Source organism: Syngnathus scovelli, chromosome 22, assembly GCF_024217435.2.
Source record: "Syngnathus scovelli strain Florida chromosome 22, RoL_Ssco_1.2, whole genome shotgun sequence".
NCBI classification, from domain to species: domain Eukaryota; kingdom Metazoa; phylum Chordata; class Actinopteri; order Syngnathiformes; family Syngnathidae; genus Syngnathus; species Syngnathus scovelli.
Genome location: NC_090868.1, coordinates 6,584,812 through 6,602,500, shown reverse-complemented (window position 1 = coordinate 6,602,500; position 17,689 = coordinate 6,584,812). Strand labels below are relative to the sequence as shown.

The window sequence follows — 17,689 nt, the reverse complement described above, 5'->3', positions numbered from 1 at the left end:
TTACACATGTTCAAATGACAACTCTAGGAGGCCTGTGACACATTTTAAGATCCAAAAAAATTAAAGACATGCAAATGAAATATTCATATTCATAGACTGCAAATGAAATATTCATATTTCATTTATATATTACTTTCATACATTATGGCCTTTAATCAAGACAACAATATACCAATCCAACATGTCATTCCAGTATGTCAAACAATTTATATTTTTATAGCCACAGGTAAATAAAATAAATTAAGATTGCGATATAATGGCAAACGTGTGCCCCCCCAAATAATACAATAAATAATTTTATTTTGAATTTGTTCCACAAAAAGACAAGATGACAAAACAATTGACCAAAGTTGTGCTTTTAAAACATCTGTGTTTACGTCAACATGATCATAGAATGTTGCTAATGGAGGTAACGGAGGTAAAAGTCATCATGGTGCAATAGACTACATGCTAGCTGATAATGACGGCTAAAGTTTATGTCCGCCTAAGTCAGGCCCTATCTGTGAAACAGTAAAAAAAAAAATAAATAATAATAATAATGGAGTCAGCCTTTGGTGACAAGCAATTGCGAGGAAACTGATGTCTGAAAAAGCTAAATGTAATAGTGTCGCAAATAAGTACTCTTAGACTCACCGTTTTGCCTTGCAGCGACTGAGGTGTAATGGGCTGAGAAGGAACACCAGCTCCCATGGGACGGCGATCGAGTGTGCTCCCAAACTGAGGAAGAAATTTTGATTTGTATGAATGTATTAGAAAGAAAAAAAAAGTGCTCTGTAGCCCTTTATACCAAGCCGTAGGAAACTAGAATTTAATTTTGGTGGGGCATTGCTGCAACGTTTCACAATACTCACTTTTACTATCCCGCTATTTTGCAGATTCTCTTTTGTAGTTTATTACCGTATTGGCCCGAATATAAGACGGTGTTTTTGCATTGAAATAAGACTGAAAAAGTGGGGTTTGTCTTACATTCGGGGTCTAGACATTATACCCGTTCACAACGCTAGATGGTGCCAGATATCTTTGAAGTGAATGCTGAACTTAACTTCCCAGCCCAAAGCGAACCCCTGTCACGAAGAATAAAAATAAAAATAGCGGTAGCAGTATGCATTATTTTATTGCAATATTTTTCCTTATTCAGATTGTTTCAAGAATACAGTTACATTTTCTATTAGTCGTTTACTTGACTATGTTACTCGTATCTACCTCATGCACTGGATGGAGGTCTCCAATTTCATTGTACTATGTAGAATGACAATAAAGGTTTTCTGATTTTTTTCTGACATTTAGACTTTACTTCGATGGTTAATGCAATTTTGTTGTTTTATCACAGTAGATTGGTTTATTTACATTTCAAAAACCAGAAGCCATTCATTTATAAATGTGATTGCACTTTAGTTTACATATTTATATGTTCAGATATTAAGATGTGATAGACCGTTTTTGCATGATTTGAATGAGGCAAAATAACATGCTTTTTCTGTCGAATATATTGTTATAATCATTTGTTTCAGATGTACTGTAATTATTTTCTGTATAAAAATTAAATTGGTGTTCAAAAAGTCTTTTTTCAAACTTGAGTCTTGAAAAACAGGGGGTCGTCTTATAATCAGGGTCATCTTATATTCGGGCCAATACGGTACTATTTTTTCCTCGCTCCTGTTTATTTTGGGTGTAATTCCACTGATGATTAGATGGTGGAACATTTCTGTTGTAAATTTGGAGAAAGAAGAGCGAAAACAGGACATATTTTAAGATCATTATACTTTTTTCTAAGGGTTATCGAATGTTAAATCCTCTTTAATCCTACTTTATATGCCAATAGAAATCAAAGGGTTGTAGAATCATTTCGCAACGTACATCTTTAGCCATCATTATTGAAGTGTATTGTGCGATTATAAATTTGGTAATTTTGAACAAAAAAAAAACGGGATTTCCTTATTTTAAACAGAGAAATGGGTACAATATTTTTCTCAATATACTGTTGTGTTTGCATTTGAATGACACCAGCCTCTTTGTTTATTTATTTATGTATTGTTTTTCAAAAATTAGTGTCAGTAACTGCCAATGCAAAAATAAATCAAGTTTTCTGAATCTGAACCGCCGCGTGAAAAATAAGGGCATGCCAGTTAGTCAAACTTTTATGATCTCCTCTTTACCTTGGCAGGGTGTGTCCTATGGAGACGATCAAGTGTCCCATCTTCTCTAAAGTTTGGTGATGACACTTCGGAGTGGGAGCTGCCGGTATTGGAAACGCCTTGCTTGCATGGAGGGGGCAGAGTGTCGTAGAGTGCTAACGATCCGTGCGATGGCGAGGTGGGGATGGAGTGTACGGCGACGTGTTCTGATATGTTGCCCATTGTTTTTGTGCTGGGAAGGGTGCCATAATGACCTGCAGACAAAAACACAAAATGAGAAAAGCATGTCAGTTGTTCTTTTTGTAATTTCTGACTTACTTTTTATTTCTCTACTTTGCCACTACTCCTTTTCTTTTTTTTTCTTTTTTAAAGTTACAACATAATTTCAGTGGACCACAGTAATTTGGGTTTGTAGAGAAAATAACTTGCAGTTACAACAACGCAACGTTATACTGTTAGCTTTTTTTCTTACCTGGACCATGAAACATAACTTGTATATCAAATTTGTATTTCTCATGAATTACGCTTCGGTCTGTCATTAGCTAATATTTTTAGAATTATCGATAATTCCATCAATTAATCGGCTGTATTTGTATTATAAAATAATTTTTGCCCCATTTATTGCTTATTAGCCGATTGTTGTTTATATGGTATTGTTTAAGTGAAAACAACTAAACAACCAATAATATCACATGACTGAGATCATTTTTGTATTCACCAACCTTTTTCAAATTGATCCAGTTTATTGATGAGGTTACTGTTTTCCAAAGTAAAAGCAGAAGTTTGTAAATAAAAGATAATCAGTCTGCTTTCATATGAATGATTGCAAAAGTGAATGAATTACTGTTAAGTCTGACAGAAAATGCGGACAATTTTAAGTTAAAATGGCTCTAAACAATTAGTCCATTATCAAAATAGCCGTCAATTAATTTGATAATCGATTAGTTGTCAATTAGTCGATTAATTTTGACACCTCTAACTTAGGTGCATATTATAATTAAGGTAAATGAAGAATGAATTAATATCAAAGATGGTTTACTTCAGTGACAATTAAAAATTTTCAGTGTAGCGATTCCCCACGAGAACTTTAATTTTCAGTTGTATTTGCTCAACTGTTTGTTGCTACCTGTTGGTTGAGCCAGACTTTGCCTGGAGAAGGCCTGTCTCTGCTGCCATTCATACAGCTGCCACATGGTGTCGTCTCGCATTGACCTTCTCTTCTCCGCTGTGGTGACAGTGCTGGTTGAGGCAGGTCGAAGAGCCTGATCATATGTTGAACCCGCCACACTGCAGATGCTGTCAGGCCTCATCATGCTGTTTCGGGGTAACGTGCGGTAGCCCTCTGGGTATCTGGGTACAAGCTGGGCATGGTGGCTGGGCATGTTTCTGGGTAACGTCTGGTAGGAAGAAACACTGGGAAACAAAGGAAGAATGGAGATTGCTGGTTGGCTCTCTCTATATTTGTTACTTTTTCATTACTATTTTATAATTTCCCTTCCATTTTGTATGAGAAAAAAAAAGTTTGACAAGCCAGACGGTCTTGTTCACTCATTTCAATTAAATGCTCATCCTTTACTGATTTATTGATGAATTTTCTTAAATTATGCAAAGGCAACACAGCCAAACAAGTGTCCCTTGAGACTATTTTTGAAAACACTACCATGTATTTATTGCTTAAGATTTGAAAGCCTTCTCTGTGTTCAAATGTTATTTACTCACTTCATCTGTCCATGTTCAGGCAATGTCATTGCATGACAAAAATTATACTGAGATTTTTTAAGTGACAAAATGGCCTTTGAAGTGTTTCTCCCTTTATTATTGATTTTATATTCCCATTGCAAGCACACTGAACACTGAAGTTCTTATTTAGAGTACCATAAAAAGCTTTGCTCCTGTATTCCTCTAAATGGCTGACCAAATGGTAAACAAAATCCGCACTTAACAAGTGACACAAAAAGCTTTTAGCTCCCTCAGGACAAGGATGAAGGACTCCATACAAAGAGTGATGAGGGAGAAAAGCTTTTAAGTTTTGTAAAGGAGCACAGGTTGAACCAACTGCATGCGTACAAACTATGTAACATAATTTCTGTCCTAAATTTCTGTATTGCAGAACTAATAAAGGCCTATATTGTTGTCAATTAACTATCAGTTTTTATTGTGTTGTAGCTAAAAAAAATCATACTGAGTGATGATTATCATTACATTGTATGTGCATCACACAATTAGATTTTCTATATTTTAAAGCTATCATAACCTATTCATTTGCCATAATCCTGCAAACGTAAGCAACTCGCTTCCTGACATTTAATTAATTAAATTGTCTTAATTTTTTCACAGGAGGGAAATTTAAATATACTAACAACATTGTCTATTGCTATTCCAAATACAAATCAAGGCTGGCCCTATTTCCAGTTACACCAATAAAGGGCTAAGCAACTACTTGCAAAATGCAATATTTATTATTAACCCAGCCAGGATTTCTGCAGGTATCAGCAAACCTAATATTTTTTATTACATTAATTATTGTTTTAATGTCTTAAAGTGACTCCTTTGCTCAACTTTGTGTACCTTTAGTGAGTTAAGTTTTATAATGATGCACATTGTAATTAGAGACCCAACGAGACAGAAAGGACACTGATGATGTTACACATGCTATTTTCAGGAGTTGCTGAATAAAATATGCCTCAAGTCTGACGAACAAATGACTTGGAGTAACTCCAAGTGACAAGACGGGCATAGCCTCTTGGTTCTAAGGGTCTAAAAGAGTTGTCGCAAGCAAGGTCAGTGCTAACTAATGATGTTTTCCGTGTTTTCTGCACCATAAGGCGCACCAAAAAGCCTATGATTTTCTCCAAAAACAAAAGTGTGCCTTTTAATAAGGTGTGCCTTGTGTGTGGATCGAATTCCAAAATCTGTTAAGTTGTTTTGTGTGGCTTCCGTAATATACAGGCGTAATTTGTAGACCCGATTAACCAATCAGAAGACATTACGTTCTACGTAGATCGGTGAAAAAACAAAACAATTAGAGGACTGTACTTAACACGTAGCGTATGTACCTCCTTAATAAATAAATACTATCGTTTGCGCAAATCTGTAAAGTTGTTTTGTGCGGCTTCCGCCACACCGAGACGTAATATATAGACATAATATGTAGACCTGATGAACCAATCAGGGGACATTACGTTTTACGTAGATCAGGGCGGTAAACCAATCAGACGACTGTACGTTCCACGTAGAGTACGTACCTCCGCCACCATTGATAAATAAATACTATCGTTTTTGCAAAGCATTAGGACCCTCTAAAATGGCATAGACAAAGAGACATGCTTACGAGGCACAATTAGAGCTTTATGGAATGCCAGGATCATTGCAGAATAGCAACGTGACAACGACGAGAATGAACTTGGCATGTTTAATGGCGAACTAGCCAAACTGTTTCATTTGGATACAGCAGATGAGGATTTTGATGGATTTACGTATCGATTAACAATGTGAGTACAATACAGTACATGATTAAATAGTAGAATAAAGTACAACGGGAATTGACTGCCTTGCTCCTGTGACTTTTTTTTTTATTTTTATTTTTTTTTTTTAACCGTAAGTCATGGCCCTATAATGCGGTGCATCCTGAGTGGATTAAGTACAGAAAAGCCCCCGGAAATGAGTTTGCGCCTTTTAACCCGAAGCGCCTTATGGTGCAGAAAATACAGGATTTGATGCTTCTTGACAATATCTCACAGCCATCTTACCTTCTATCATCTACTGTCCGAGTCCTGCGACTCGTCTGCTCCAACTGCTGAATGGAATTGGTTCTGGACAAACCTCTAGCTGGTTCCTGAACTGGAGTCGCTGCAACCCTCGCCTGGTATTCGTTTTTTGCTGTGTTGTCTACTGACCCTGATCCGTTCACCTGTGTAGGTTTTGGCAGCGTGAGTGTGGCCTGGCCCTGGCGGGAAGCAGACACTGCTGCTGCAATGGCAGCCGCCTGGGCTGGTTGTAGTTTTAGGTTGCTTATTTTTGTGTGAGACAGCTCGACACTGGTATCTTGCTGGAAGCGGTGTTCATTCCCATGACGAAGCGTAGCATACTTTTCCAAGTCTCTTAGAGTTGCATATTTATCCCCTTCTCTGAGCGTGCTGTATTTCCTAACTTCCTTCAAAGTGTTATATTTGTCCACAATTTGTAATGTTCCATATTTACTCTGTGTTTCCTTTAATGAAAGCTGCCTCCTCACTTCTCTCTGAGGGACGTATTTCTGTGTTTCTTTTACAAGGGTGGGCGGGATTCCCATTTTTTGCAGTAGGAATGCGTCTTCTTCATCATTTGACAAAAAACATTTATCACCAACTTTAGTTGTCGCAAGTTTCTCTTCTGTTGGCGTCGCTCTGTATTTGTCGTCTACTTTCCGAATTGAGCACTTGTCCAAGTCCCTTTGGATGGAGTACCTTTCGACATCCTTCTGCAGCATGTACTTTTCACCTCCCTTGTGCAGGAGATACTTGTCGCCATCCCTTTGGAACATGTAGCTAACACAGTCTTGCTTTAAGCAATACCTCCCCCCATCTTTCTGTAAGGTGTAGTACTCTCGCTCCTTCTCGCCGTGCGGTTTATCAGTATCTTTCAGTCGTTTCTCATCAGCTCGTGATAAGGAATGTTGACGTACAGGCACACGATTTCGTTCATTGTTTTGGATCTCTGGTCGGCTGAAGACTCTGTTGTTCAATAGGTTGTTCAATTCCTGAGGTGCCGGCTGATCTACTTTAAACTTGTCCACCCTGTCACAGAATCAAAAAAAAAAATTATGTTAATTGTAAATACAGAAAACTCAGATTTATGCTCCAAGATCAAACATATAAGTAGTGTTCTAAAATGTAATTGTCATAAAAGAGAGAAATTCTCAAAAAGTATGAAGCCCACTGTATAGTATTGAAAATCATTCATCGTCGGCTCTGTTAAAATGAATCTTTGACGTCTATAGCTGTCAATGGCAGTGAATAAGATAAAAATAAAATTGTGCGTCTTTGCTGTTTTTGTTTCTCATGCGAGTTTTTCATTAGGGTTGCATTATGATAACAATATCAAATATGACATAAAAACTAACATGTCTATTTGTGGGCATTTCCCCGCAGAATTTTTGACAGGTCCACCGTGGACAAGGGCAGCGTCTGTCATGACTTTCATCCAGGACTCCATTTCTTTGGCTGTGTCAGTGCAGAAATAGTACGTCCTCATATTGGGGTGAGTGGCCTACAAGAAAGAGATATTAAGAGAGACAGCGAAAGAGAAGCATCAAACTGCACAATGCCTTGATATGATTTCTGTTGACATCCTAGATTTGTCTGAGTGTGTTGTGGCTTCTTTAATCCAATTTATAACAAAAAATAAGCATGACCCCACTCAAAATATCTGTCATGCTGATGACATAAATCCCCATTGCTATGTGGTTATATCAGTCACGATGAGAACTTTTACCTTAAAGGCATATTTTCTGCTGATGTGGTCATCCACTGACAACATGGAGATATGAAAGCTCGGGAGGAGGATACTACCAAGGATGCTGTCTTCTTTTTCATCTGCAACACATCATAACAATGACATTAAAATATGGTTATAAAATCATCAATACTTTGTTCAATATTGTTTTCAATGACAATGTCTTTAGTCTATTGAGTCTCCTTACCACGGTAGTAGAAAAGGCACATGTCCGACAGAACAAACCACCTCTTCTTCCATAGCTTCATGCCTGTACTGTCCTTAGAGGTCAAAGTTAACAGTAAAATCAGTCAACATTTACTTGGGGTGGGAAAATGAAGCTTCAAATTTGCTTCATGAACCAGTTATATTTTTTTACACTTCCAGATGGTGCTTACTGTTCAAAATTGGATTGACTTTCTTGAATCACTTATTTAAACTAACTGTCATTTACAGTAAAAAAAATAAAACCGGTTCACGAAGCAAATGTGAAGCTTCATTTTCCCCTAACTAATATTTATTCTTGCTCACTGACATGTATAACCCTTTTTTTTTTTTTTTTACTTACGTCATTTCTTTTTCCTCTCTGCTGCCTTATTACACCTTGTTTTTCTACTAACCCATCAGTAGTAAACAGATATCTTATTTATTTTACCCTGCTTTTTGATGATGTTTGCAGTGACTACTTTGACTGACTACTGATTCTGACTTCCTCCACAGATCCTACCTCAAAAGAAGGTCAGGATTTAAAAGAGGCGCAGATGAGTTTTCATCTGTGAGAGAGAAATTTGTTGACAGGTTTACAGGCAGGGAGTGAAGGTCTGCTGGTGGGTATTACAGCCAAGCTCTTTTGCAAGCTGATGAACTTCTGTAGACTTGCTTCCTTGTTGCTACTCTGCTTCTAATAAACAGATGAGTAAAATATACTCATCACCATGAGTGCAACTTTCTGCCTTACCTGTTTATAAAGCCAGCTGCTTTTGACCACTGGGGCATTTATGTTTCTCTTTATAGAGTTGGACCTCTTGCCAAAGTTGTGAACTTTTTTGGAAGACCTAGAAGGCTGTTAAAATAGAAAATATAGGCAAACTTATTATATATATGGTATTTTCAAGTTAACATTTTAGTTGAAGTCATGGGCTGCCAATCAATCAAATTAATAATTTAGGCACCATTTTTTTGGTCACCTTTAGTGTGTTTTGTGCCGACAATGCACAAAAGTATAAAGTATACGTATTAAAATAAAGTTTTTTTTTTTTACTCTTTCACCAAGAAATAGAAAGACAAAGCATTACTTGCCAATATTCACAGAATACACACTTGTTTTCAAATCTATTTTAAATAGTAAGATATACACTATTGAAGAGAATCACTGATTCGTATATTGCATCTACAATACAACAATCTAAACCTCTGCCGATGTTTAAAGTAGGTCGTCTTGCTTAAGGGGATCTCAACAGTAGCAATCTTTGTTACATAATTTGTTATTTCAGCTGAGTTGCCACATTACTCTGCATCTTAAATTGACAGCAACGCATTTAAATTCATAATTTATACTCAGTTTTCCATTTTTTTTTATACCATCCATTTTTGTCCCCCTAGCAGTGCACAAAACTAGATCCATTCAAGTTTATAAATTATGATTTCTCATGAATACATAAATACTGCGCATAAGATGTTTTTTTTTTAACTCTTTCAACCAGTGAACAACTTATTCATGACAGCCTGAAGACTCCGATTTGATTTTTAGGGGCACGTTTACAGACTCAAAAGCTGCTTTTTGCGCATCTGCATTTTAAATAACAAACAGTCTGAAGTCCTTCGATTAGTAACACTTTCTACTAAAGTAACCGTGAAGCTTCAATCCTCTAAAACCGATGGCAAAAATAGATGCATTTATGTAAAAGCAACATTTCTAGCAAGTGGCCTCCAGTTAAATACCGTATTTTTCTATAAGTTGCGGGTATTTTCATAGTTTGGGTGGGGGGGGTGACATATACTCAGGAGTGACTTATATGTGTAATTATTCACACATTTTTACTTGATCATTAACATATTACTTACTTACTAGTATAGTTGATCACTTCACATGTTATTTTCACTTTAAACTGCAAGAGGGTGCACTATGGCTGTGGAATAATTGGAGCCTCACTGACAATGAGTTCCATTCATTGTGTTCCAAAATCAGGAGATTTAATGATTTGGAATGACACAGATAGTTCGATAAACTTTTTATTTATGTTATAGTTATTTGATATATAGTTTATTTAGAGTAGCAACGTCTATGTTGTTAGACTTCAGTAGTTTCTGATTGTCTAGCAAGGGCGCGAAGGCAGCAGGGGGGGAGACGGGAAGAGCGATCCAGGGCGCTTGCTTATAGCACTGTGTGTTGGCTCATAAGTTGAGCTCTTGTTTTGTGAAATAAAGAGCCGGTTACCAAACCCACGTTTATCCTGGTACTTTAGTAACGCTACAATATAGTTATATACGTAGATCTGTGGAATAATTGGAGCCGCAACTGACGACGAGGCTGACGTCAGCGGCGCACATAGTTCCGGAGTCAACAGCTGGTTTTTATGTTTTTTTTTTTAAGTGACACAGCAGATGAAGATTCCGATGGATTTAATGATTTGGAGTGACATGGATGGTTAGTTAAATTGTTGTTTATATTGCATTTATTTGCTATATCTAGTTTGACGTCAGCGGTGTACATAGTTCCGGAGCCAACAGCTGTGTTTTTTTTTGTTTTTTTCTTCAAGTGACACAAGACGAAGATTCCAATGCATTTAATGATTTGGAGTGACACGGATGGTTCGATAAAATTGTTGTTTATATTACATTTATTTGATATATCTCGTCTGACGTCAGCGGCGCACATAGCTCCGGAGTCAACAACTGTTTTTGTTTTTTGTTTTTTGTTTTTTTAAGTGACACAAGACGAAGATTCCGATGGATTTAATGATTTGGAGTGACACGGATGGTTCGATAAAATTGTTGTTTATATCATTGTTATTTGATATATAGTTTATATATCGTTATATAGGCCTGTAGAATAATTTGAACTGCAACTAACGACGGCGAGTCTGACATCAGCGATGCGCCGCACACGGACGAAGAATATGATCGATGGATTTAATTTGGAGTGACACAGATGGTTTAAAAAACGGGTTATTTATGTTATAGTTATTTGAATAACGTCAGGCCCGTTCTCAGCTCCTCATTTGTGTTTATGTCACGTTAGCATACCGTATCGTTTAGCCTGTTGTTGCTGGTTCATGTCTGTTCTTGGTGTTGGATTTTGTCAAATAAATTTCCCCCAAAATGCGACTTAAACTCTGGTGCGACTTATATATGATTTTTTTTCCCCCTTTAGGGTGCATTTTATGGCTAATGCGATTTGTACTCCGGAGCGACTTTTAGTCCGGAAAATACGGTAATTGCTTTTCATTTAATCAAGCCTTTGATCCTCAACAATAATTGAAAAGGCTCAATTGTCACCTTCCCTTACAGTGGTGTTTATGTTAAGTTTATTTAATACTACAGTTTTGCAAATTGCAAACTCAGTGCAAACTGTGATAGGTCATCTCAGAAATCTAACACCAGTGTGATTTTTTTCAAGGCTATACTGACCCGTGTGAATGACGAAGAGTGAGTCAAAGTAGTGGCAGGGCTCCCGGTGAAGTTGCTGTTGTCTGAGCCACCTGTGTAGTTGGACGCTTCGCTCATGGTGCTCATGGGACGCTCCTTTTTATTGCCGCTATTTTCCTCCTCTGGCTTTGGCGTTGTCCTGCCACAAGTTAAGACACACAGAGAGATTAAAGTTTTGATCTGTATGACATACAAAAATGAACACAGGCCGGAAAATTGTTATGGCAATTAACCTTAAACTATCCTAGGTGGAACAATACAGAAACAAGACGCAGTGCTTCTCAGTGTGGCACAAACATTCTATAGTCCACAGAATTAATTTTAAATAAATTTGATTTAATTGCAGCGATAATTTCAGGTTCAGATCAATCAACATACGTAACTGCTCGACAAATAGGGTTTTCTTTGTGTGTGCAACTCAAATATATACGAGTGTGAATTCAATTTAAATTTACCTAAAAGTAAAAATGCTCCGTAAAAATGGCTGTGTGTGTACATCAGCGTGTACCACATTGCGTGTGTTTCTGCTACTAAGATGAGGATCATTCAATTCTATGTCAAATTGTACTCCAGCAATCAATACCAGTCTCATTAAACAGACATCATCTATGTCTTCATGAGCGACAGGAAGATAAGGAAATGAAGGGCTTCAGTGACTTGAATGATGAGTAGTGATAGCTATGTAACTTTTATTAAGAAACTGAGAGCCCCAGATGAAAGACTGTCTTTCCTCTCCAAGGATTTAAAATGTAAATTGATCATGACTCAAGTACAATAAATAAAAAAGAGAATGATCTGGACTTATTTGGAAAGTTTCTTTGTTGTTGGAAAAAGCCTCAATCGAGAATTCAACACCCAAGAAGAAAAAGAAAAGTGGATTCCAGACAATACCAGAAAATCCACCCGCGAGCGGCAACCATTCGACAGGGTAGTTTGCTTTTCGTTAGTTCACTTTTCTCTCTTGTCTGAGCTCTTAACAACTGCACTGTTAACAGTTTGCTTCTGCTTTTGTTAGGCAAATGCATTTCCACAGGCAACATACAATAAGTAATTGTACTTTGCACCAGACTACACTTAATTTTAAGAACAGCATAGCTCTGAGCACACAGATGCGTACAAGAGCATGTGCAAAGAAGGACGCTGGATGAGAAATTGACACCCACAGCCATTTGAAACAGGCAACCGAAGCTGTACTGTGCTTTTTGGATGTGGAACAGACATTGGGAAACCACAAAGCAGTCTGCTCAGCAGTGGTGTTGAATTAATGATGTAATCTTGATTATCTAAGTAATTTTTCAATGTTTGACATCAACTTTTCCAAATGTCAAACATAGTTTGTAATTTTAACCAAAAAATGAAATGAGGAATATCTTTGAAGCCAAAGTTGCTAAGAGCAAACAAAGAGAGCTTCAACCGGTTGGCATAATACACTGCTCAAAAAAATTACAGGAACACATCAGATTTCAATGGTGACATTTTTTTGGGGGGATATCTATACTGATATGGACAGTTTAATGTCTCAGGAACAAAAGGATACCACATATTTTGATGGAAATAAAGGTTTTCAGCCTACAGAGGGCTCAGTCTACAGACACCCCAAAAATCAAAGTGAAAAAATGATATCGCAGGCTCGTCCTTATTGCCTATATTCAATTTCTGCAACTCAAAATTCTTTTCAATATCTTGTATGGCCCCCACGAGCTTGTATGCATGCTTGACAACGTCAAGGCATGCTTCTAATGAGACGACAGATGGTGTCTTGTGGGATGTCCTCCCAGATCTGTCTAAGGGCATCAGCAAGCTCCTGTAAAGTCTGAGGAGCAACCTGGCAGCGTCTGATGGACCGAAACATTATGTCCCAGAGGTGTTCTTTCGGGTTTAGATCAGGTGATCGTGAGGGCCATTCAATTGTGTCAATTCCTTCATCCTCCAGATACTGTCTGCATACTCTTGCCACATGAGGCCGGGCATTGCCGTGGATCACTAGGAACCCAGGACCTACTGCACCAGCGTAGAGTCTGACCATGGGTGCCAGGATTTTATCTCAATACCTAATGGCAGTCAGACGGCCGTTCTCTAGCCTGTAGAGGTCTGTTCGTCCCTCCATGGAAATGCCTCCCCAGATCATCACTGACCCACCACCGAACCGGTCAAGCTGAATGATGTTGCAGGCAGCATAGCGCTCTCCTTGGCTTCTCCAGACCCTTTCACATCTATCACAGGTGCTCAGGGTAAACCTGCTCTCATCTGTGAAAAGCACAGGGCGCCAGTGGCTGACTTGGCAATTCTGGTGTTCTATGGCAAATGCCAATTGAGCTCCACGGTGCTGAGCAGTGAGCACAGGACACACTACAGGACGTCGTGCCCTGAGGCCACCCTCGTGAAGTCTGTTTCTGACTGTTTAGGCAGAGACATTCACACCAGTAGCCTACTGGAGGTCATTCTGTAGGGCTCAGGCAGTGCTCAACCTGTTCCTCCTTGCACAAAGCAGCAGATATCGGTCCTGCTGATGGGATGAGGACCGTCTACGGCCCTGTCCAGCTCTCCCAGAGTAACTGCCTGTCTCCTGGAATCTCCTCCATGCTCTGGAGATTGTACTGGGAGACACATCAAATCTTCTTGCAACAGCACGCATGGATGTGCCATCCTGGAGGAGTTGGACAATCTGCGCAACTTCAGGAGGGTTAAGAAATCGCCTCATGCTCCCAGTCGTGATAATGACTCTAGCTAAAGCCAACACTTGTGAAAAAACAGTTAAAAAAGATCAAGAGGGAGGAACTTGAAATGGCCTCCACCTGCAAAACCAGTCCTGTTTTAGGGACCATCTCATTGTTGCCCCTCTAGTGCACCTGTTTTGAATTCCATCAACACCAAGGCAGCTGAAACTGATTAACAACCCCCTCTGCCACGTACCTGACCAAAACCTTGTCAGAAAAGTGTAATTGAATTCATGCCACACCCTGATAAAAAACTGTTCCTTTAAATTTTTTGAGCAGTGTTTGTTATGTTAGCTGGCAACAAGTGATGATTAGTTAAGACTGCCAGTGTTTAATATAGATTCAAGAACATGATAAAAAAAAAAATCAACAGAATGGATGGTTCAGTGCAAAAATCAACAGAAAATTAAGTGAAAATTATGAATGCAAATTACCATAGTTAGCAGAGGAGAGTGCTAATAGATAGATGGTCACGCTTAAATTCATTTGGAGATTTGTAGGAGCAAATGGACGGTAATACTGTTGTATCTGTGGCTTAAAAGATAACCCGATCATAAAATGACTCAGGTTTTTGAGAATTTGGCCATTTCAAAGATGAGTACTAATTAATTTTTTCCACTTTGACTGCAGATTTATCACCGCTAACTTAGCATCAGGTCAACTTGCCACACTTACTCTGTCTTATTTAGTCAACATTGTGCACTACATTGATCGACATTCTACAGCCACACTGCCTAGCTGTTATTGTAATCAACTATTTCCAAATTGCTCTTCTTTTCATTGTAAAAGTCAGGGAGTCCAGTAATATTCAGTTGAATTATCAGTTGACCTTTATGGCTCACAACACCAGCTGTGAGGAGCTCCGCTTAGCTTGGCTGTACTCCCTGACATAATGTAATGTGACAACAGTATATTTGCATCTATATTGGAAATGTTGATGGTTGTTCGTTTTAGTAGGGGTGAATGAAAGATGAGTGAAACACTTCACTTGAAGAAAGAAAGGTGACGGATAAGACATGTAGGCATAATTAATGGCCTTCTAGAGAGAAAAAAGCCCAGTCAGAAATAATTTAAAATTGACAATCCGTATAGCATGATATACTGTATATATCATTTTAGTGATAATTTACTAATAAAATTAAACATTGCTGTTGAACTGTCCAACAGAATTATTTTTGAAAACTATTGAAATCAACAATTTTGCCTACATGCATTACAAAGTGGGTAAAAAGTAATGTAATCACTAGTTTATTTACCAATTTAAAATACTTCTAAAACACAGGTGTCAAACTCAAGGCCCGGGGGCCAGATATGGCCCGCCACATCATTTTATGTGGCCCGCGAAGACAAATTGTGCATCAAATTTGTGTGTCATTACTAGAATTGCAAATTGTCTTCACTTTTAATATCTTTTTTTGTAAATATTTGACCAGTTTTTACTCATCTGATTTGAAAACGAGTTGTCAGTTTGTTTTGTAGCTTTTGCTGTATATATAGGTGCTCATACATTTATTTGGGTTGACAGTCATAATGACCCTCCAAAAGAAGCTATGACTACAATGCGGCCCGTGAAAAAAAAATGTTTGACACCCCTGTTCTAAAGAATGTATTTTAATTTTTTTGTCTTGGCCAGTCTGGAGCCTCAACTTAACACCATGCGACTTCTTTCTTTGGGTTTGCTTAAAGTAAATTTTGTCATACCAAAGCAAAGGCTTTGGAAAACCTTGAAGTTTTCCATCACACGATTTTTTTGTTGAAATCAGATATGGGTAGAAAAACGGTGAAGAGAGCTGGAGCTTCTACAATTTTAATTATTTCTTAAGGGAAATCAGAGAAATTTTTGAATAAACTTAATACATTACTATAATTTACTTTTCACCACCTTGCATGCATCCCGCTTACCGGTAAGAATTCGAATGATAGTAGTCTTGACAGAAAAAGCCAAAAGCAAAACCTACTCTTTCTGTAATTATTAGGGTTTATTACCTGGTGTCAGCCTCTAGGGGCTTGTCAGGATGGACAAGCTTTCCATATTTCACACTAAAAGAACAGGAGGAAGACAAGATGGCAAAAATAATAAGAATGCAAAACCATGACTACAAATTAGACAGAGTCAAATAAAAAGTAAATCACGACAATGGACAACAAAAACAGCATAAAAACAGACAATGAAGATGCCTGTCACCATGTCATCAACACACAGGCTGAAATCTGATAGCCCTCCCCCCCAAAAAATCTAAACTGTACTTGAAGCAGTGCATCCAAGGAAACATTCAGAAAAAAAGAGACTGTTAGGAATAAATAAAAACAAAGCAAATATTAAAATGAAGGCTTTAAAGGGAAGTCATTGCTTTTGATAGTGTTTACGCCAGCAGAGACCTGAATTGCTTGCCACTGCTAAATAACACAACAATGTAAAGTTGCAAAAACCTGCTGAAAACCAAGATAAACTGTGATCATCATTAGTGCCACTGTCGTGTTTTAACTTAAAACAGACTTACTGTTCATTCACCACGAAGATACAGTTGTCTTGCGAGGGAGCTCCTGAGACAGGGTGCTTGCACATCACCTTTCGCTCATTGTGACTGGAGAAGAAAAATAAAATAACATTGAAAAAAACGTGTTTGTAAAATACAGTGAACCATTTGTAATGGTAAATCCATGCCTGGAGGAACAACTGAAAACTTTGCAAAATGATGGCATACGCACACACACATTATTCTTTTCTTTAAAAATACAACTGGAATAGGATATGGAACAGAAAAGGGGGAAAAAAGATGCAAGCGCTGCAAAGAATGATGGCGGGATAACAATTCCAAAAAACAAAGGGAAAATGCTTTCTTGCATTCATCTAGGAGCCAATGGTCTGTTTTTGTAAATGGAAAAACATCTTATTTGAAGTGAGATGAAAAATCGGTTTGCTTCGAATGCTCTATGAAAAATCCAGCTAATATCCACCAAGCTAGCTTGTTAGTAAGCTTGACTGTAAAAAGCACAACTTGTATTTTTGTACTACAACAGTGGAAAAATATTTAAAATATAGATTACCGACATTCAAGGCAACAATGTCAGCGCCACAAAGCAAGCAAGTTGTTTTGACTTGCATCTTTAATTTGGGGTTCTTAGGGACGAATGTTCTGTAAAATGCAGGAAAAACTATTTTCACACTAGCAAAACATAATACATTTACTTGAATTATTCAACTTAAAATGTTATTGAAATTTGTTGAAGTTCACCCAACATTTTTTACAGTGTAGTTTGCAAGCCAGGCAGAAAGCTAGCAAACAACCTATCCAGTTAGCCAGATATCTCCGTCTGTTTTATTTTATTTTTTTGCACATTCTGTGCTTTTTTATCCACACCGCTCACATTTCACAATCTTCCATCCATCCATCTTCTTCCGCTTATCCAGGGTCGGGTCGCGGGGGCAGCAGTTTCAGGAGTGACTCCCAGACTTCCCTCTCCCCAGCCACTTCATCCAGCTCATCCCGAGGGATCCCAAGGCGTTCCCAGGCCAGCTGAGAGACATAGTCTCTCCAGCGCGTCCTGGGTCGTCCTCGGGGTCTCCTACCGGTGGGACATGCCCGGAACATCTCCCCAGGGAGGCGTCTAGGAGGCATCCTGATGAGATGCCCGAGCCACCTAATCTGGCTCCTCTCAACGTGGAGGAGTAGCGACTCTACTCCGAGTCTCTCCCGGATGACCGAGCTTCTCACC

At 38.3% G+C, this 17,689-nt stretch overlaps 1 protein-coding gene across 14 annotated transcripts in view; it reads right to left on the bottom strand.

Moving 5' to 3' along the window:
- The window catches only part of LOC125992022 (pleckstrin homology domain-containing family A member 5), a 139,727-nt gene that overhangs the window by 35,986 nt on the left and 86,052 nt on the right, over positions 1-17,689 (bottom strand). For 11 of the 14 annotated variants that reach the window (XM_049760547.2, XM_049760546.2, XM_049760548.2 and 8 more), the window contains 11 exons: positions 16,474-16,557; positions 15,959-16,012; positions 11,238-11,394; positions 8,566-8,670; positions 7,816-7,888; positions 7,608-7,708; positions 7,237-7,382; positions 5,885-6,910; positions 3,262-3,548; positions 2,157-2,389; positions 634-717 (listed from right to left, as the gene is read on the bottom strand). In XM_049760547.2, the coding sequence (XP_049616504.1) occupies positions 634-717; positions 2,157-2,389; positions 3,262-3,548; positions 5,885-6,910; positions 7,237-7,382; positions 7,608-7,708; positions 7,816-7,888; positions 8,566-8,670; positions 11,238-11,394; positions 15,959-16,012; positions 16,474-16,557 (2,350 nt within the window). Of the gene's footprint in view, positions 1-633; positions 718-2,156; positions 2,390-3,261; positions 3,549-5,884; positions 6,911-7,236; positions 7,383-7,607; positions 7,709-7,815; positions 7,889-8,147; positions 8,509-8,565; positions 8,671-11,237; positions 11,395-15,958; positions 16,013-16,473; positions 16,558-17,689 lie in introns of those variants that run through there. The other 3 variants (XM_049760550.2, XM_049760559.2, XM_049760560.2) reach the window with 2 other exon arrangements.